At 36.3% G+C, this 22,309-nt stretch overlaps 2 protein-coding genes across 3 annotated transcripts in view; one reads left to right on the top strand and one right to left on the bottom strand.

Moving 5' to 3' along the window:
• The window catches only part of FRMD7 (FERM domain containing 7), a 59,507-nt gene extending 42,675 nt beyond the window's left edge, over positions 1-16,832 (top strand). For both annotated transcript variants that reach the window (XM_014545003.1, XM_014545004.1), the window contains exons 5-12: positions 1,178-1,275; positions 8,542-8,656; positions 8,846-8,993; positions 10,638-10,733; positions 12,105-12,268; positions 13,592-13,660; positions 13,802-13,877; positions 14,874-16,832. In XM_014545003.1, the coding sequence (XP_014400489.1) occupies positions 1,178-1,275; positions 8,542-8,656; positions 8,846-8,993; positions 10,638-10,733; positions 12,105-12,268; positions 13,592-13,660; positions 13,802-13,877; positions 14,874-15,959 (1,852 nt within the window). In that variant the 3' untranslated portion in view covers positions 15,960-16,832. The remainder of the gene's footprint in view (positions 1-1,177; positions 1,276-8,541; positions 8,657-8,845; positions 8,994-10,637; positions 10,734-12,104; positions 12,269-13,591; positions 13,661-13,801; positions 13,878-14,873) is intronic.
• A 1,371-nt stretch (positions 16,833-18,203) lies between these two features.
• The window catches only part of STK26 (serine/threonine protein kinase 26), a 22,922-nt gene continuing 18,816 nt past the window's right edge, over positions 18,204-22,309 (bottom strand). Inside the window, exons 8-11 of the mRNA XM_005872842.2 lie at positions 21,613-21,706; positions 21,109-21,171; positions 20,893-21,029; positions 18,204-19,956 (exon numbers count right to left, since the gene is read on the bottom strand). Coding sequence (XP_005872904.1) covers positions 19,932-19,956; positions 20,893-21,029; positions 21,109-21,171; positions 21,613-21,706 — 319 coding nt within the window. The 3' untranslated portion in view covers positions 18,204-19,931. The remainder of the gene's footprint in view (positions 19,957-20,892; positions 21,030-21,108; positions 21,172-21,612; positions 21,707-22,309) is intronic.

Raw genomic sequence — 22,309 nt, 5'->3', positions numbered from 1 at the left:
AATAATAATTTCTAATTGAATCATCTCTAACTCATTTGGGGAGCACACAGTAGGAAAGATTATAATAACAAATGCTTTTGTAAATTGAATAATTACCTGCTAATTTACTTGTATGTTTTCTAATCTGAGTTGTCATCTATCACCTGAAATTAATTTTAATTCTCCACATTGCCTTCAAGGCTTAATTGGTTTTAAATAAAAGTCCAGGCAGAGCTTTATATAAATAAAGGGAAATGCCCACAGCAGATACAATAAATGTTTTAATGTATAAAATAAAATATTGGAACCAATTTTGGACTATGAGATAAAGCAAGCAGTGGTAGAATCTTAATTATATACATCTTTTCAAAAGTTGATTCTCCTTTGATAATGGCTTAAAAGTGTGAGACAAATGCTATCTGTTTGGCAAAGCTCTGGATACCAACCAGCACTTTATGGGTCCCTGATGATCTGTTGGTGGAAAAAGGGCAGTTTGTCTTCCATTCGGTATAAAGTAATTCCTTACCTGCTCTGTGCAGAGTGCTACCTTGGCTGTGGTGACACAGAGAAGGTGATCCAGCCCAGCACTCTGCACAGAGCAAAAGAGTGGTCTCAAGTCTTTGATTTCTGAAATACGATCTTTAGAATAGGAGGAGGCCTAAATTCAGTGGCAGATCTGAGTTCTGGCCACAGTTTCACTATCTTTGGGTGATTTAACCTTGCCAAATCACCTACTCTCTGTCTTCCCATAATTGTGAAATGGGGTGATTGCCCTGCCAACCTCTTAAATAGTTTTGATAGTGAGTGCTTGATTGTATTTTGTAAACAGAGCAGTACTGGCTTCCTGAGCAGGCTGATTCTTGCTGATTTCCCTTTCTCTCTGGCTGGGTATGTGGTTTTCTACGTGGCAGAAACCACCAGAGGATGATTGGCCAACTCCTTCAAGTTGGCAGGAGGATTTGGCTAGGGTGATTCCTAATGGCTGTTAGTCCTGCCAAAGTGCTGGATCAACCAAGTTGTGGTCTAGTACTGGTTTGGGGCTGAAGCAAAGCCTGTGCATTACTCACCACCCCCAAAAACATCCTACTGACTGGGGATGCCGTTTCATTCTTGAAACATATTGGATCTGGGAGAAGGGATATGCTTCTTTTTTGTTTCTGTTTCTTTCTCAAGAGATTTTCCCCCAACTTCCTTGCAGGTATCTTTTTACTCTTCAAATAAAGAAGGATTTGGCTCTAGGAAGGCTTCCATGCAGTGACAACTGTACAGCGTTGATGGTATCTCACATCTTACAATGTAAGTAGCAAATGTTGGCTTTGGGGCATATCAACCAGGCAGAGAACCAAGCAAAGTTGCTGAGCACCCTCAGCGTGCCCACCATTATGTTAGGAGAGAAAGCCTAGATAAAATATATGAAAACAGCATGATCCAGTAAAAAGAGGCTGTCATTGTAGTCATGGAAATTTAGATTCAAATACTGTCTCTACTACATTGTAACTGTTGTATGTAGCCTTGGGTAAAGTCCCTCACCTGACTGTGCCTGAGATTCTTAGAGTTTAAAATAGTGACAAAACTATGTTGTCACAAAGTGGTTGTGTTCATGTAGATTAAAAGTAAAGGCTGATTTTCTTCTGTCTGGGTCTAACTTTCCCCTCCCACTGCCTGGGGCTTACTGTCCAGGAACTGGTTTGGACTAATCCAGGCATGGACTTTGCCAGGCAGGCCCCACTCTCTCTGCTTGCCCCAGGATACATTTCTGCTATGTGCTTTCTGTGGCACATTGTCACGTTTGATGTGATTTCTGTGTTGCTCTGTATCATGATTACAGAGAACAAAGCACTGAGTATACCAGGTAGAGAGAGGCTAAAAAGGAAAAAGGCCCCAGACATCTGTTAGAGCTCTCCATCTATTAGCAGCTAAGTAGTTGGATTAGGCTGAATAATGAAAGCTGGGAGAAAGAGCCTGGGAAACAGTGGGGGGCATGCTTGGGAGTGGGTGAATCTGGGCAGACCAGGCTGCTCAGAATAGGAGGAGGGCAGGGTTGAGGCAACTAGAGATAGCATTTCTTCTTCTAGGGCTGGATGTGCTTTCACTTTGAGAGAGGCCTTCCAAGAATAGTCTGTTCCTTACCATTCCTGCAGGATCATACATTCATTTTTTGTTTGTTTTAGAAGTTCATCTGTTTGCCTCTATCCCTTACATCATGACAGTCCATAATGGGTAGATTTCTGTTCTCACTGGGAACTTCAAAATGAAGTGCTTGGATAGGGACAGTTTCTGAATCAGTATTTATCAGTCAGTGACTTCTGACTGGGATAGGTAATGACAGCCCCAGGATCTCAGGAAGGCAGTGAGCAGTGAGGGCAATAGTAATCAGAGAAGGCTTATGGAGGACGTGGCTTTTGTGCTGGTTCTTAAAGGGACACATAGGTATTGGATAGGTAGTAATAAGAAGAGGAAAGAGCATGGAAAAAATGGTAGTAGGACAAGAAGTCATGTATATAGAGGATGCAACTCAAGTAAAGCTCAAGCATAGGGTCTGTTTAGGAGAGGTGGCAGAAAGGGCCTTGGATGTCAAGGACACTAACAGTATGTTCACTATTGTGCTTTGCTTGGCGGGGGTCACAGGGTAAGGCAAATAGGGAAAACAATGTTGAGAGACATCCTTCTCCATTAACTATTAAGGTAGCAATCAGGGGATTGAAGCTCAGTGACAGCCTCTAATGGGGGAGCCCAGTGTCATTCTTAATGGTGCAGCATTATAGATTTGGGCATTCCCTAGTGGCCATTTCAGGCATAGCATGGAACACTTCAGCTTTTGTCAATAGATGCTGTTTCCATAGAAAAAGGCTAAAGTTTCAAGGAGTCAGCTCTTTACAATCCATCCATGTCAGACAATTTCACTGGATGCTTAGGCAGTAAGCAGAACACAACCAGATTTCTCAGTCATTTGCTAATTTATTAATTCATCCAATATTTATGTTCTACACATTCAAGAACCTCCATATTCTGACCTCATCACTTAAGTCTCTCTTACACAACCTTCTGGCTTTAGCCAGACACTCCCTCCCAAACACAATCTGTACATTTCAAATGAAGCCTCATTTTTATGAATGCCTTTAGTTACTCTTCTATGTCATTTATTTAACAAAAATTTCTTGAGTACCTACTACATGCCAGGTACTGTTAGAGGCACTGGGAACATAGCAGTAAACTAAGCAGACAATAATTCTTGCCTTTGTAGAACTCACATTTTGGCAGTGGAAGAGAATCAGACAATAACCAAAATAAGGAAATATGTTATGCATATTAAAAGGTGATAAAAATGCAGGAGAAAATAAAGTATGAAAAGGAGATGGGGAAGTCTGGGGGTGGGTACTGATTTTTTTCAACAGTGGTCAGGATAGGATTCACTATGAAGGTGACAGTTGAACAAAGAATTAAAGGAGGTGAGAGAGGAAGCCATGTAGAAACCGGGTGTAAGGAACATGCTGGAATGTTCAAGAAATATCAAGCAGACTTTGTGGCTGCCTGGAACTGAGAGAGGGAGAAAATAATCATGGGGTACTTTAAAAGCATGTTAAGACCTAGTACATGACTCTGAGATGGGAAGCCATCAAAGCATTAAAGCAGAGGAGTGAAATGATGTCAACTAGATTTTAACAAGATCATCTTGGCTGCTATGGTAAAAATAGAAACTTGTAATGAGTAGTAAATAAGCCATAGAATTCTAACACACGGTATAATTAATAGAGACCATAAATTGTACTATAATTATGTAATGTGATAATATTGCTACAACACCAATCATATTACAATATATAAGTATATCAAAGTAATAGCCTGTACATCTTAAATTTATGCAATGTTACATGTCAAATTTATTCAATAAAAAGGGAAAGAAAATAGAAATTTGTGAAGGAATGGTGGAAGTGGGGAAACCAGATAAGAGACTATTGCAGAAGAGAGGGATAATGGTAGCTTGGACCCGCGTGGTAACAGTGAAGGTACTCATAACATTTGTTACCTTCTGTTACTGACGACATTTACTCATTTGTATGTCATAGATCTCTTCCTAGATTGTCATAGTCTTACAATGAGAGAAAAACAAGCAGTCTCACGTGTTCTTATGTTTTCCATAGGGTCAATATAGGGTCCTACAACTCTGAATTTACAGAGTTGTGCAACCATTAGCACAATCTAGTTTTAGAACATTTCCATCAGGCCAAAAGAGATCCTCATGCCAATTTTCACTCACTTGTTGTTCTCATGCTCAACCTCTGCAACCACTAACTTACTTTATGTTTAAATATATTTGCCTTTTCTGGACATTTCATGTAATTGGAATGATAAAATATGCAGTCTTTTTTATCTGTCTTTTTTCACTCAGCATAATGTTTTTTAAATTCATGTATGTTCTAGCATGAAACACAGCAGTTTATTTCTTTCTATTGCTGAGTATTATTTCATTTTATGGATATATCACATTTTATTTATCTATTTACCTGGTCATGGACATTTGGATTGTTTGTAGTTTAACTAATATGAATAATGTTTTGAACATTCATGTGGACACATGTTTTTATTTCCCTTGGGTAGATTCCTGGGAGTGCAATTGATTGTTTCATCTTATAGTAATTTATGATTAACATTTTAAGACACTGCCAAACTGTTCTTCAAATTATGACAATATAATCAGAAATGTATGTGGTTTCCAATTTCTCCATATCTTCTTCAGTACTTGGCGGTGTCTATTTTTTGTTATTATTGCCATTCTAGTGGATATGAAGAGGTAACTCATTGTAATTATAATTAGCATTTTTATTGACTAATGATGTTGAGCATCTTTACATCTGCTCATTAACAATATCTGTTTCCTTTGTTAAAATGCCTATTCAAATCTTTTGCCCATTTTAAAATAGATTGTCTTCTTATTGAATTTTAAAAGATTTTTATATATTCTGATTAAAATTCTTTATGAGATATGTAATTTCCTATTTTCTCCCAATCTGTGGCTTGACTTTTCATTTTCTTGATGCTGTATTTTTTAGTGGAATAGTTTTTAATTTCGATGGAATTCTACTTTCTCAATATGTTTTAATGGATCATGCTTTTGGTGTAATATCTAAGAACCATTTGCCTAACCTAAGGTCACAAAGATTTTCTCTTAAGTTTTCTTCTAGAACTTTTATAGGTCTACCTCTTAGATTTAGGTCTATGATTTATTTTGAATTATTTTTGTATGCTTACATGGTATATGTTGAGAGATAGGAATCTAACTTCATTTTTTTTTCTTTTTGCATTTGGATGTCTATTCATCCTATTTGTTGAAAAGACTATTTTTATTTCTCCATTAAATTGTCTTGACAACTTTGTCAAAAACCAATTGTCAATAAATGTAAGGGCTTATTTCTGGATTTTCAACTATGTTCCATTAATATATATGTTCTATACTGTATTATTTATATGCCCTATTCTCTTATTCATTCCTATACTATCTTATTTATTGTAGCTTTGTATTAAGCTTTGAAATGGGGATGTGTACATCCTCCAGCTTTGTTCTTTTACAAAATTGTTTTGTTATTTTGTATCCTGTGCATTTCCATGTAAATTTAAAGATCATTTGCTAATTTCTACAAAATGCTGGTGGGGATTACATTGAATTTGTGCATCAATTTTGGAAGAATTAAAATTCTTACAATGCCGAGTCTTGTAATCCATGAACCAGAAATGTCTTTCAATTTATACAGATCTCTTAGAAATTTCTCTTGGCAATGTTTTGTACTTTTCAGTATATAAGTCTTATACATATTTTGTTAAATTTATTCCCAAGTATTTTATTCTTTATATATGTTATTGTAAATGACATTGTTTTCCTAGTTTCATTTTTTGAATTGGTTGGTTGCTAGTATATGCAAATATAATGATGTTTTGTATATTGATCTTCTATTTTGCTACCTTGCTGAACTCATACATTAGTTCTAGTAGGGTATTTTTGTGTGGATTCTTTAGGATTTTCTATACACAGGACCATGTTGACAATAAGTAAAGACAGTTTTATTTCTTTATTTTCAGTACAAATATTTTCTATTTCTTCTTGTTGCCTGATTGCACTGACTAGATCCACCAGTACAATGTTGGGTAGAAGTCTCAAGAGTAGACATCCTTGTCTTGTTCCTGGTCTTAAAGGAGAGCATTCATTTTCACCATTTAGTGTAATTATAATGTTAGCTGTAGATTTTTAATTGTTAACCTATTTCAGGTTTAAGAAGCTCCCTTCTATTTCTTGTTTGTTGAACTTTTTTTTTTTTTATCATGAATTGGTGTTGGGTTTTGCCCAATGCTTTTACTGCATCTATTAAAATGATAATGTATTTTTGTCCTTTATCCTTTTAACATAGTATGTTACATTAATTAATCTTCACATGTTGAACTGATCATGCAATCTTGGGATAAATCCCCCTTGGTAAAGATGTGCAATCTTTTAATAATCTTTTTTATATGTTGCTGAATTCATTTTACTAATGTTTTGTTGAGGATTTTTGCCTCTGTATCCATGAGAGTTATTGATCTATGTGTAGTTTTTTTGTTTTTCTTGTGATGCCTTTGTCTGGTTTTGGTATCAGAGTAATACTGGCCTCATAGAATGAGTTAATAAGTATTCGTTCATTTATTTTCTGGAAGAGTTTGTGAAGAATTGGTATTTATATATTTTTTGAATATTTGGTATAATTACTCAGTGAGACAATATGTGCCTGATTGATTTTTAAAGAGATTTGTACATTTATCAGTTTTGGCAATAAATAAATAAAGTCATTGATTTGGTCTTTTGAAAAACTTGTTAGGGATTTTCATTGTAATGTGATTTTGAAATACATATACACATATACCTCACCTGTCTAAAAACGAGTATGCCTTCTGTCTAAAACACAATAGAAAGCCAAGACAAAAAAGAAAATAATAACTTCCTAGCACCCAATATGGGTGCCCCCGTGTCCATGTATTTTATCAAATAGGAGAGCACCACAGGGTTCCATGGAAAGTCTATTTATTCTTACAATTCATTAACTGCTAACAGGTTTGAATATCTGTATTCCAATTTTTAAATTTTACAATGTGAATTTTAATTGGAAGATTAGTTTTGGGTTCCCATTTTATGGCAGATTAGAAGTCACAATTTCTTTCTTTATTTTTATTTTTAAAAAAATATATTTTATTGATTTTTTACAGAGAAGAAGGGAGAGGGATAGAGAGCTAGAAACATCAATGAGAAAGATTGATCAGCTGCCTCCTGCACGCCCCCCAGTGGGGATGTGCCCGCAACCAAGGTACTTGCCCTTGACCAGAATCGAACCTGGGACCCTTCAGTCCACAGGCCTATGCTCTATCCACTGAGCCAAACCGGTTCGGCTAGAAGTCACAATTTAGAACCAAGTGGAGACCTAACTCTTTAGGTCTGAAGCCAATGACCAGGAAGTGATTCATATCAATCTGACAGAGAGGGAGAAGGCATAAAAATTATAAAGAAGACACAAGAATTCAAAAGCAAAATAGTTTGAAGCCATTCACTGTCAGGGCAAATAGTCCTATATACCTCAATTGCCTTTGTAGACATAGTGCTATAATATAAGTTTCTAACAATAAACTGGAGACATCTAGAAAAGAGTGCACTATGATCAGAGATAAACTGCAAGTGAGTTGAAAAAGCTAGAATGATTCCCAGTATGATTTATCTACTGGGGATTACAGATAGCTCAGGTTTTACTAGATTCTAAGAGTAACGGATTGCTGTGACTGGCTTACATCATAGGTAGGAGGCTGAATTAGTTTGCTGGGGCTGCCATAACAAAATACCAGAGACTAGTTTGGTTAAATGACAGAAATTTAGTTTCTCACAGCCTGGAGCCTGGAATTCCAAGACTGAAGTTTTGGTTTCTTCTGAAGCCTCTCTCTGTGACTTGCAGATTGTTACCCTCACGATTCATTCTTACTTGGTCTTCCCTCTGTGCACCTGCATTCCTGGTGTCTCTCTGTGTGACTAAATTTCCTCTTTTTATAAGGACACAGGTCAGATTGGATTAGTGGACACACATCTGCCTCATCTAACTTAAATCACTCCTTTATAGAGCCTATCTCCAAACACAGTTGCATTCTGAGGTGCTGGGGAATGGCATATCAACATATGAATTTGAGAGGGGGGTGGGATACAATTCAACTCATAAAGGGATTGATCAGATGTAAAAGAAACCATAAACAGAATGTAGGAGAAGAAAATAACAAAATATTCATCTGTGATCCTGTAGCCTTTAAGACTTACCTTGTGTCTGTGAGTTATTATACAGGGACTTCATAACAACCCACTGCTTCTGATTTGAAAAAAGAATCAGTTAGACACCCCGCCTCCCCCCCCAAATAGACATAAAGCATGGGATGAGAGGCCTTGGCCTGCATTGGCTGCAAAGAAAGGGCTGTTTGTGGGAGGTCAGGGAGTCTTCTGGGTGCTCCATTGCTTAACTCCTCAATGTTAATGTGAAAAAAAATTGTCACTTTTCTATTATGCAGCAGAATTGGGAGACTTTCATGAAGAAACAGATAGGAAACATCTGTCACAAACCCGGTACTTACCGAACCAAGACTGTTTAGAGAGCAAGATCGTGCACTTTCATCAGAAGCACATGTAAGTACTTTTAACTGGCACCCGTTTTCACCAGCAGGGAGCACTGCAGCTGAGAACAAATTTAAAAGCAAACCCCTCAGTCAGAGAAGCTTGAGGCCCAAGAAAACACTGAACTCGTCATGGAGCTCTCAGGGTGAAGTTGTCATTCTTGCCACATTTATTAGGCTCATAAATTCTTTCCCCTTGCAGTGGCAGGAGCCCAGCTGAATCTGACATTCTGCTACTGGACATAGCAAGGAAGTTGGATATGTATGGCATCAGGCCTCACCCCGCCAGTGATGGTGAAGGGATGCAAATCCACCTGGCTGTTGCTCACATGGGAGTACTGGTGTTACGGGTAACAACTGTTTCCTTTGAAGTCCTTTAGCTGTGGGAGTTATCTTGGTTCAAATTTTAGTGTTTGTTCCCAAGGTGATCCAGCCCCTTAGTCTTGCTACCAGTAAGAAAGAGAGGTGATGCTTAGAAGTGTTTTGGGTCAGTCTTCTCCCTTCAATGTGGTTTGCTTCCATTTGCAGTCTATACTTGATTGTTTGGATTCTGAGAAACTCACATATTAGATCAGGCCAGCATGGTTGAGAAAGGAAGTCAAGAGCGTCTTTGGAACTTTTAGACTCTAAGTAAAGAATATGAATATTGGCATCCTAAAATCTTAGGCTGCGACAAATTCACCAAAAACAACTCAAAGGTTCCAAAATGTGGTGTTCTCATTCAGTTACCGGTTTTATTGGAGGCACCCAGTGTCAGCCAATAGGGAATTGGTGCCCAGTCCTGTCAGCAATTGTTGCTGTTTACTGGCTCATCTTTACCCAGAACTTTGTTTTTTAGGCTAGAAACAAACTCATGGCTCTCTTTGTCATTAATCCTCACTCCACAGAACTTGGACAAAAGCTATTTTTTTCAGCGTATTTTTTAATCTATTAGGTCTACTCACATCTGTGAATATTCAATGAATTTAGATCTATGTTAAGCTTCAAGAACACTTGCCTAAACTTCGAAATGAAAAGCAGATACCTAGGAGGGTTTGGGAATGAATCACATTTGAGAGAGGAAGGGCTAACCACAGACCTACTGACCCTAAGGACCAAATTAGACACCGAATTAAGTCACAAAGCAGGTCAGGCACAGATTCAGCTAAAAGAATCTTTGCCTTCTCATTTATTTGGTTGTAAACTTTAGAGTACAAGGGTCACATTGATGGGCAAAAGACTAATGGATCACAGGCATACCTGTTCACCCAGGAAGGAATTTTACCCATTCCACTCTAACCCCTGATCTTTGGTATTTTCTATTGTATAGGAGCAGATGGGGAGGGTAGGTGTGCATGGCCGTAATGTTAGTTGTGATGTCTTTCAGTGTGAATACTTCTGTGGATAGCTGGGAACAATATAGCTGGTCTATTTTGTCTTACTCAAATCCAGTCAAATAATAGTATTGAGTACCTTCTGTGTGTTCTTCATTGAATTATTCTTTCTTAAAAAAACAAAAAACACCTTATCTTTATCAATATATAATTTTCATACAACAAAAATTAACATGTTTTAACTATACAATTAAATGGATTTGAGTGTATTTATGGAGTCGGGAATCTATTTATTCATCCTTCTATCAGTATATTTATTGTGCATTCACTCTGTGCCAGGGACTAGAGCTACAGAGGTAAATAGTAATGATCCTGACCTTGTGGAACTTGCATTCTAATAGATGGAAGACAGATAATGAAGCAAGTAATTATAAGTGAACATGATGTGCTTTGTGCTAGAAGTATGGGGTGCTAAGTAACATGTGAAAAGGGCTTGTGTCCCACCTGTAATGCCTTCATTGGCTATAGCTTCTATCAAGTACAGCAGGATCAGTCTGTGTAAGAAATAGATCAAGGGTAGTCTCATTCATGACATACATTTTCTAACAGGTTTGCATTGTCTTACAAACCAGCTTGTGCTGATATTCATCTCCCTGAAATCTTCTGTGTATTTAATTATAGGGAAATACAAAGATTAATACTTTTAATTGGGCTAAAATCCGCAAGTTGAGTTTTAAGAGAAAGCATTTTCTCATCAAACTTCATGCCAACATCTTGGTAAGTAGCTTTCTAATAAATTCTATCACTTTCTGTTCACCTGGGATTTCTTGGTTGTTTCTGCAAATAGTTTGAATGTGAGTGGTGAAAGCTAGCTGGCCCTGAGGGGTGATGTGCTCCCCCTTTTGACTCTACATAAATAAACCAGAGCTTTACTTAGTCATATTTTTACTAAAGGCAAAATACAAAGAAATCCTATTGGCAATTCAGAACGAATAAAGTAATAGGAAAATGCAGTGGTTGGGATGAAAGACAAGTTTCCTTAGAAACCATTTTTCAGGGATCTGATAAGTCAAATAGATGTGATCGGATCTAGAACTATGGACATATTTGTTCTGTTTTCTGCTCCATTTTATAAAGTATTTTCATCTTCTTTCCTTAAGCAAAAATAATCGATCACCTACTACATGCCAAATAATTGAACACCTACAGTTTACAAAAGCAGGATGTCGGGGTTAGGTGTATATTAAGCAAGAGAAACAACTATTGGTCAAGGCTACATTGTACAGGGTAAGACAAAGGTGCTAGAAAGGATGTTCTTTTATGACTATAAAGCAAATATGCATAAAAAAATTTTGACCTACAGAAGATCCAGTAGTTTGGGCTTCATTCTCTGGATCTTAGCCTTTTATAGAATCATCAGGAGACTGTATCCAGTTTGAAGCTCATGGAGAATCCCAGGGTTGTATATAGGAACATGGAAAAAAATAAGAGATGGGAGGCACCATCAAAGTTGGGGGGCTGCTGAAAATATGGCTACACACATGTATAGGAAAATGGGGATATATAGTGTATTAAAGGAATGGAAAAAAACTTTTATGTCTGAAAGGCTAAGCCTCCCCCAGAGCAGATTAGAACATGCTAAATGAAAAATACAAACCATCATAGAACAAGGCATCCTAGAGAGGAAGAAGTGCTTCTGGTGGTATATTAAAAAGATTCATATACATGTAATCATACTATAAAGCCTGTCATCTATATGGAAATCTCCTCCCCACTCCCCTTTCCTGTTGGTCATTTATAATTCTTGTTACCTTGAAAGGTTACTCTTTAATGTTCATTTTAACCTAATTTACAACTTCATAAAAATGTTCCTGGCAGAAAAGAAGGGGTAAAAAAATGTTTGAGGTGAGGGGGGTGTGCAAGGTAAAATTTGGTTCTTAGAGAAGGCTCTGTTTTTGAGCAGTGGCCCTGGCTGTTCCTCGGAAGGTTGCCAATGATTTGGTTTCAATAGGTGTGAAGCTTATAGGGAGCCAAGTGGAAAACCAGAAGCTGCATGGGCGCCTGGACCAATAGTTTGGAAGGCTTTGGGATTTGAAGGTCTTTATAATCTTGAAGGCTATTTTGCTTGATGGAACTTGGTTTATACAGGTGTTGTGCAAGGACACCTTGGAGTTCACCATGGCCAGCCGAGATGTCTGTAAGGCTTTCTGGAAGACCTGTGTGGAATACCATGCTTTCTTCAGACTCTCTGAAGAGCCCAAATCAAAGCCCAAAACCCTACTCTGCAGCAAGGGTTCCAGTTTCCGCTATAGGTAATTTAATATTACACATAGGCAAACTACACACACAAATTTTCAATAAAATGGAAGGCAGTAGAAGTTTGAATTCTAGAAGCAATAAAGAATTTATTTCAATCACTTAAACAATGATACTCTTTACTACTCATTCTCTGTGTGACATATTAAGTCAATATTTTCTAAATGGGAGGCAGGGGGAGAGAAACATCTTACTTAAGGGGTTAGATCAGAATTCTGCAAGGATGAGGGGACATATGCAGTTTGAGAAAATATATTCAATGAACCTATTGCTTTGCTTATATGCAACTTACATGCAAGTCATGGAAAAGAAAGCTCAACAACATTCTTTTGGTGGTGGTTAGGCAAAAGATAGTGTGAGTAAGCATGAAAGGGGCCAAGAGATTAAAAAGTTTGAGCAATATTGCAGTAGAAGCTCCTTATTACAGGTAATACCTTGGAGAAATTGAAGCAACGTCTAAATAAGATCTTGTCTCTACTTGAAGACACCAAACTAGGAATTCTTAGGAAAAGCCTTTTAAAACTCTTTGCTAAGAGAAAAATATACTAATCAAATGCTTCCCATAAGGGCTTTTTCAAATAGTGGAGGCCTGCACCAGTAAGAGCTGAGATTTTTTTTAAACATACATATTTTTGATGGAATCTTTCCAAAATGTATTCTATAATTCCCCACTTTCTTAAACAGATGATACTGATCATATTTTTCCTTTTTAAATGGCCTAAGTAATTATAAATATCACTTATTATCGTCTGCAGGCAGCTGTAGTAAGGTGATGGCCTCAGGGTGGGGGACACATGTCAGACCCTATATCTCAGTGATAAATGGCCCAGAATTGTTAGGTTTTATTATTCTTGTGATTTCTTTTTTGACTCGTGTTTCTTTCAGCAGTCAGCTGGCTTTTTTGCTAGTGTATGTCTGACTGAAGCAACCCTCTTCTACTGTTTAATTAGTTGTTTTTCTTCTCTCATGGGTTAGGAAACCAGTAAAATAGCCTCATTAGAAATCATTTGTAAATTTGGAAGTAGAGAGAATGCCTATAAAAAGAAAGCATATTAGTTTCCAAGGCCAGAATTTTCAACTGTTATAGAGCCCTGTTCCGAGGCTTTTTAAAATTTTCTGGGATCTGAGTAATTGAGGTTGCTCTATGCCTGCTGGTTAGTTAAGTGGGTATTATCATTAATATGCTGGTCAAAGATTCATGACATATGTTAGTAATCCAGACTCTTAATATTTCAACAATTAATGAGGCTTTTGAGTGTTAGTAGCCTATTCACTTACAAATAGCATTAATAAAATGTTTACCTTTTTTCTTGTAATAGTGGAAGAACCCAAAGGCAGCTTTTGGAATATGGGGGGAAAGGGAGGTTGAAGAGCTTGCCATTTGAAAGGTACAATGTTTTGTTTCTCTCTCTCTCTCTCTCTCTCTCTCTCTCTCTCTCTCGTTGAATTTGACTTGAATTTAGAGATTTATATGTATCCTGTATTCACATAAACACCATTTCAATACATTCTTCATTTGGCAATTTCAGGAAACATTACCCATCTCAGTACCATGAACGACAGTGCAGGTCCTCACCAGACCTCCTCTCTGATGTCTCAAAACAAGTAAGGTTCTGAAAATGCTTTTTTAAAGATAAGTGTAATGTGTTGTTTCAAAAGCTTCCAAGAATTGATTCTGCCAGAATCTCCCAGTTACTGTGTTTGAGTAGGTTAGCCTCCTGTGGAGGTCTGTCAGCTCCATCTTTCCAGCCAATAGAAGAGCATTTAGTACACTACCACTGGTGTGTATCTTATAGACTGGAAGGATCTGGCTTAAATTGCCATATGCAATGCTAACATGTTGAAAAATGTAGTCAAATGAATATATATGACTTTGTATTACCTATAAAAACTTAGGCACAGAGGAAGCTATAAGGTGTTGGGTTAAAATTTTAAAGTACTTTTGCTGTATAATTTTGTAACTCAATTTAAGAACAAAGTGCTGTTATCCTGAAATTGAGATGATGGCTTCATTTGAGTGTTATAGTATGAACCATGTTGTCTTTTACTCTCACAAAAAATTAATTATAGGTCTCATATACTCTTATGTCTTCATTCAAATCACAGGCAGTTTTTATCTGAAAGGCATCACAAAGGTATAATGTTGAAAGGTACCATATATTATATGACCCTCTCATGCCAGTCATAGGCCTCCTCCTCAGCATTTTACAGAAAATAGGCAGGAGGCTGGAACAGGGAGGTTAGAAGACTTGCCTAAGGTCACACAGCAATGAGCCAGGACAGAAGTCAGAATTCCTGGCTCATTAATATAGGTACTAAACCATACTGTTTGAAGTACAATCCTGGCTGAAGTACATAGAGAACTTGGAGCCCGAGAGTGGGATGGAACTGAGAAAGGATAGTGTCATGTGTGTTTTTTGTACATGAATTTGGATATGGTACAAGTTATTACCTTTTCTGAATATATTTATCAACCCTGGAATAGAAGATGATTTGAAATAACTTTGTGACCTTTGCAAAACTTAAGGCTAATTTAGATTCCTGATTCCACCCAACCAAATGACTGTTTCCTTCTTTTACCAACATGTCCTTTCTCTCAAGGTGGAAGATTTGAGACTAGCCTATGGCAGTGGGTACTACCGAAATGTGAATGGAGTGCACGCATCTGAGCCTGTGCTAGACAGTAGGAGGAGAAACTCTGCAGTGGAGGTGACATTTGCAGCAGAGCTGGAGCGTTCCAAACCAGAGGCAGATCCCACATTGTTACATCAATCGCAAAGCAGTTCCTCTTTCTCTTTTTTTTATACTGATCCTATCTTTAACACTAACCACGATCCTGACACTGATTCTACAGACTACTTTGAGGAAAGAAGTCCTCTAAGCTCCTTCCGAACAAGCTGTAAGTTTGCTGACAATCACATGAGCACATCTTCTGGCCTTACAAGCAAAGTGAGTCCAGCAAAGAGGCTAACATACACAGATGTGCCGTATATTCCTTGTACTGGTCAGCAGGTTGATATTATGCCTCCCCAAGTCTTTTTTTATATGGACAAACCACCCCAGGTGCCCAGACAGTCTCCAATTATGGTAGAGGAAAGGGAAAGTCTAAACAGCTGTCTAGAACCCACTGCAACGAAGCCAGTCAGAAGAAGCCCAAGGAATATCAGAATGAAGAGCTTTCAGCAAGACTTTCAAGAACTCAAAGAAGCTATGGATAGGACAAGTGGTAGGAGCAACATCAACGTAGATCTAGAAGACCCAGATTTAGAAGATGCATTTGCATATAATATTCAAGAGCAACCCCCTAAACGCTCCCACAGCCAATCAGACATGAAAACTATCCGTTTTCCTTTTGGGTCAGAATTTAGACCTTTAGGGCCTTGTCCTGCTCTGAGTCGTAAAGCTGACCTATTTACTCATATGTTTGCAGAGCAGGAGTTTCCAACAGTTCTAATGGATCAGGGAGCATCAGAAAGGTATGTAGCGAATGAATCCAGTGATTCTGAATCAGAGATTCTTAAACCAGACTATTACTCTGTGTATGGTAAAGGAATGAGGTCACCCATGGCCCGAATTCGCTTGTCTTCTGGTAGTCTACAGCTAGATGAAGAAGATGAAAATGTTTCTTCCAATACAACTGCTGAAGACAGGACTTTGTTAAAACCATGTAATTACTTTTTAGCTTAAAAGTGTAAACTCTGTGACCATATTTGGACCAGTTCTGTTACCAACTTAGGAAAAAGAAGGAACCTTCTGCATAAACCATTTTCTTAGTTCCTATTCATTGGTATTTAGGGAATCTTCGAAGTTTAGGCATGTGGCTTATGAAAGATTCAACTGCTGCCTTGTTTATCAACTTCTACTCTTCTATTCCCTCTAAAAGAACGGTGGAACATGCCCTCTCCTCATTAGCACTGTGGTGAAGTGAGGTGGGTATTTGTCATCTTCATGACACATTTTCCCATAGAGACATTATAAATGAAGATCAGGCTCCTTAATACTGAAGAATGGTGACAGTATGGGTTGGCATATAGAACTGGCTTCTTATGTCATTTAGTGATTTAGTAGATCGTGACTGTGTTAGTCATTTTTGTTCTTAAATAGTACTATGACTAAAGGTTTCAGTCCTCATTATCTGTGTGGGGCCCAGTAAAAATGGTCCTGTAATATGTTAAGAACTTCAATTTATATAAGATATGTTAGGGGTATCGTGGCCCTCCTGAAGCTCAGGAACAAGATGTGCCATAGATTCAACAGCCACAAGTTTATAATTTTTCTAGGACTTGGCAGAATTCTAATCTTCAGAAATGAATGAATTAATGAATTTCTAAAGCCAGATATATGCCTGCTGAGGATATAATAATGTTTAACTTATTACTTCTCTATTCTTAACTATCTATTATATGTAGTGAAAGAGAAAAGCTAACTGTTGGTTTGTTTAATCTCCTGTAAGACTTTTTTTGCTATATCTTGTTGCATGTATGTAGGCAAGGAAATGAGATGAATAGTATTTTAACAGAGTGACTGAAATCCATTTATTAAAAATGCTATAAGTATTATGTTCCTTTTGTTTTAATAAATTTCAGGAGTGATTGGTTTGAGCCTGTTACAAAGGAAAAGGACTGAAGAAGTGAAAGGAGGGAGGCCGGTGAAAATGTATAGTCATGGATAAAGAAGTGGTAGAATTAGGATAGCTGAAAAAAAATGATAGTACTAAAAGCAGACTGAGTTAATAAACCAAAAGTCTATTCTTAACCCATTCAGAATTTTTCTACTATTCCCCCTGGAAGGCATAGCATTTTATTTAAGAACATCATTTTGTTTACTGATTTTAATTTTGAGTAAAGCATATAAGATAATGTTAAGTACTAACTTTAAAAGTGTTGCAATTATATAAGCAAGCTATTTTAATATATGACTTAATGGAGAAAAGATGGATAGAATAATTTCCTTATTCTCCTAGTCTTTACATCAGAAAAATTGCTTTTTTAAAAAAATATACTTTATTGATTTTTTACAGAGAGGAAGGGAGAGGAATAGAGAGTGAGAAACATTGATGAGAGAGAAACATCGATCAGCTGCCTCCTGCACACTCCCTACTGGGTATGTGCCTGCAGCCAAGGTACATGCCCTTGACCGGATTCAAAGCTGGGACCCTTGAGTCTGCAGGCCAATGCTCTATCCACTGAGCCAAACCGGTTAGGGCAGAAAAATCCCTTTTAATATATGTTCCTTTACCCCTTTCCCATAGTCTAGCACTTTCTTTCCTGCTCCTGAAATTGTGTCCAGTAACTCACAAGTATAGAATAGCTAGTTTATAATAAGAATATACAGGGATGAGCAAAAGTATGTTTACAGTTGTTTGTATGGGAAAAGACATGCAGGTTTTGATGATTACAATAGCTTTATTAACTCTGTTTCACATACTCACAATTGTAAACCTAATTTTGCCCACCCCACTATTGAAGTCCAATCACCTATACGTTAATCCTAAACATCCTCAAACCTATATTAAGTTCATCTTTGACTTTTCCTCTAGGAAAAACTCAAATTCATTTAGGCTTATATGTTGTTTCTTGTTTCAATTTCTGTAAGTCTTTGTAAAGTTTGCTTTCCCCAGAGAACTATAGGATTCAAATCTTTATGAGATTTCCTAATAAAAACTATGATCAGGGGGAACATATAAATTATTGTTCAACCTAGGACATTTTTGAGTGAAAGAGTACTCTGTTAATAATTTTGTCAGGATAGAAGGCAGAATAAGGACGTATATTCACTGTGGCTATAATCAGTGCTTAATAAAATGTGAATAATATCTTTTAGGTCCCAATTAGTATTAAAATTCCCACAATAAATTAAAGGAAAAAGGGGAAATGATCTGAAACAATTAAAATACCACACCATACATTCCTCAAGAAAACAAACATTGAGGACCATGAAATTTAAATATTTATTTTACACCCCCGCCAAACACTGGAGTACGCTTCACCTAGAAACAGTTTACAGGACTAATAACTACAATGAATAAGCAATACAATTTCTATTTATGATGCAGTTGTGGTGTAAAGTTTTAAATAATCAATTTATAAATTGGTTGCTTTTACTGTTATAAAAATATTCTTTTAACTCATGATATGAGTGGCAAATTTATTTCCTAACCTCTACAGATTATAAATTGTAATTGAGTTTCAGTTCCATAGAAGGTGAAAATTTTAACTGAGCCATTACTTGAAAATAAAATGTGTTAAAAGTAATCTTTAAAGTGTAGGCACCAATGAAAATAATTTTCTTGGCACATGACATGACAAAAACTTAATTGTCTTTATTCTTACAAAAAGAGGAGGTAATGGCCACTTTGATTAAAAACTATATTCTTTACTTGAAGAATATTTTTCTTCTAATATTTGGCAATTATTCAGATTTTTAAAAATGACTTTTGTGCAAAAACAAAATTGTGCAGTTCCAAACAATAAAACGTCAACCATCAAAATTAACTAATATCAATAATTAGACAACTACAGTTCAGAACTTAGGCAGGCATAATATATATACTGGGCTTAAAAAAGGTATTACTCACATAACAGTACCATAAATATAACTGAAAATTAACTGTACAGTCTAACTTACCTTTGTACAGACAGAAATCATCCTGTACTATGGTTACTTTCATATGAACTAGAAAATTCCTATTTAAATACCCTTTCAAAAATGAACAAATGATGCTTATGTACTAGATAATTATGAAGAGCAAAAATGTATAAATAGTTTATAGCATATTTTACTACCATGATAAAAATATGCTGGTGTAAATTATATTCCTACCTGTTGATTAGGTTTCAATCACATGAAGAGCAGCTTTTTAAGCTCCCCAAATCTAAGCATATAATATGCTATTTGAATTGAAAATTTAAAAAAATGAAGACTAATTCCTACAGTATTACCAAAAACCCATTCTTGGCATTGCATTAAATCTTCAACCATGTTAAATAAGGGTTAATTTCCTCTTCTAAAAGAGATGATAAATACTGCACACCAAGAAGTACCCCTGTTGCTACATGTTGCCTATAAATGCTTTAAACACAGGGCTCTTCAATGTGATCGTCATTGAGCTACCTGGAATATCATACCAACTTTGTAGGAGAGTCTATACTTTTCCAGGTACCATTTCCAAGAGTTTATTAAAAACTTCTCTTTTAAGAAGGTATGACTTGTTTGCACCTCTCCACCGACAGTAATTTTTAGAACATGCTTATGTTTTTTTTAAGCTTTTGGAGATTTGATAATTTACAAAAGTTGAATATTTAGAATGACTTTGAAAGACCTGTATGTTTCATCAGTGTATAGTTAACTAAAGATCGAAACATGAAAGGTATTCATCCTAGTAACTTAATAATGATATCTAAAAGCAAAACTATATCTCAACATTTACTAGAAAACAGATGAAACTATAGTATTAAAAGTTATTCCTTACAAAATAATCTCTTTAAAATATAAAATGATAAACACCATCACAAAATAGTTGAATAGTTTCTTTCACATCTTCAATGTTGCAAAGATCCAAAAGGCACATGGAGCTCATGAGTTAAGCATTGTTAAGCTTGAAGTAACTTTGGTGGGTTTCTCTGGGTCCGCATGAAATGAAAGCCAATATTAAGTTTCTTAGGGGGATTCATCTGCTGAACACCTACAAAATTAAAAAAAACTTATATTTATATACAACTATGCATTTTTATATTTCACATCTGTATAAAATCTATAATAAAGAAACTGATTCAGCAAACTAAATCCTTTCCATTGAATCCTAACATGTAGATGTTAAAGATTTAAAGAAGTTCAAAAATCCCTTCCACATTTGATTTTACAACTGGCAATTGATTTTCTTTTATAAATTGGAAAAAAGGGGGAGTTTTCCATTAAAATCTAAGGAGTTTTAGGTTATAAGTACAAGTAGGCTTTATCAGATCTAAAGATGTATGAGAGTTTATGCTTTTACAGGCTTTATAGTTTGTTCCTACTTGATGCCAGGGACATCACCAATACAAAGAAATATAAAGATGCACCAAGAAGCGATATAATGGGATTAAGGCTAAAATTAGTATTGCTTTATACTTGCTTGAGCTAAGGAGCTGTGTATGTCCACAAAAGCCTTGTTCAAAAGAGCATTTAAAAATTAAATGTAAGGACTTCGTTGAATGTTAAAAAAATTAAACCAATAGTTTAAGACACAGTATAGAAACTAAAGTTAATTATAAGGAACATTTATAGTCTTCATTGAGTTCCTCTACCTAAAATCCATTCCTTAATTTTTTTAATGGGGGTTAAATTTATGGACTTTAGCACTAGAAACTGTAAATAGTGGTGGTCTGGTGAGAGTAGTGGAAGAGGGTATAGGGGGAATAAATGGTGATGGAAGGAGACTTGACATGGGGTGGTGAACACACAACACAATATACAGTTGATGCATTATAGAATAAAAGAGTTTTTAAGCATACAACTATAAAAAGGTGATTTTGTAAGGAACAATTGAAATGATTGAATCAAGGCAATTATATTGCATTATAAATTAACATCAAACAGAAAAATGTCAAAATAGTTTTAAAAAATGACATTTCAAACTTACTTTTGGAATTTTTCAATTAATTTCTTCACCATTTTATCTGTGATGCCAGGACAGGCGGCTTCAGCCACAGCAATACTTTTCTCGAGTTCTTCAATTGCCTGATTCCTGCTAGCATTATTCTCATCCTGCTGTTTAAGCTGAGAAAGATCAATAGCTATAACATTTAAAATTACTATACTTCTTAAGATACATAGTCAATGATGAATCTGTACTTACTTCAGCAAATGCAGGTGTGATTATCATAGACAAACAGCTCAGGGTTTGCACAAGGTCTTTCTCCTTTGAACAAATAATATAGATTATACACATGAATTTAAAACATTCATTTGTATTTTTCTTTGTTTTTCTATGGTAAATGTGCATTAATTCGAATCCCCCCCCTCCAAAAAAAAAGACTCCATGCTTTCTTCCCATCACTAATTTCATCCATCATCCAGAAGGCTTCTAACTTCTAGGATTACAATAGATATCCATGATTCCACTGGATATATATGTATCTCTAGGTAAAATACATTTAACATTATACAAGTGTCCACATAAATTATTTCTATGACCTTTTCTTAATTAGCTCATAACTAATGACAAATGAGGTATAGTAGGGACACAGTGAAGTAGACAGGCATTTAGGGGTATTAAATTCCAATAATTTTGACCATCAAAATCTCACTACATAGTTTGAAAAAGTCTATCAAGAGGAAGTGATCATTTCCATGTACATACTGCCCCATTCTGCAGTTTCTTTGGGTCAGGCTTCTTTCGCACGGTGGTAAAGCTCCATTCAGGATGCGTATTATTTTCCCTGCTGGTGGATTCCCTAAAATGATTGCCAAAGGTATTTCAATAAGTTCTTAAATAATTCAGCTTGGTGAAAATGCCAAATCAATGCAATCAAACTCTTAAGAGAGACTGTCCCAATATATAAAATAATATAGTATAAGAAAGCATTTGATTTCAGTTCCAGGTAGATAATACATTTTATTGAAGAGTAGAAATGGTTCTCAAGTCTAAGTGTGCATCACAATCACATATGGGAACCTCTAATCATATATAAAGCCCTGTAACTACCCCTCCTCACTGACTGGATTGGGATCTTCTATAGGGTGCCTTAGTTTTTTAAGGCTCCATGGGCAACTCTCATGGTCAGCTAAGGCCAACAACCACTAGAACAGGGTACAAAAACTATCCTGGCATTTGTTTATCCCTTTCAAAAGTTAGGCAATGTCTCATCAATGCAGGACTCTGAGAGTATTTCAGCCAGTGGAGTAGTACATTCTGGTGCAGTCTGTAGACTTTTCTAGTCTAAGTTATGGACTTAGAGCAGTGATGGTGAACCTTTTGAGCTCGGCGTGTCAGCATTTTGAAAAACCCTAACTTAACTCTGGTGCTGTGTCACATATAGAATTTTTTTTTTTTTTGA

Source organism: Myotis brandtii, unplaced genomic scaffold, assembly GCF_000412655.1.
Source record: "Myotis brandtii unplaced genomic scaffold, ASM41265v1 scaffold393, whole genome shotgun sequence".
NCBI classification, from domain to species: Eukaryota; Metazoa; Chordata; class Mammalia; order Chiroptera; family Vespertilionidae; genus Myotis; species Myotis brandtii.
This window is presented reverse-complemented; position numbering and strand designations above follow the sequence as displayed.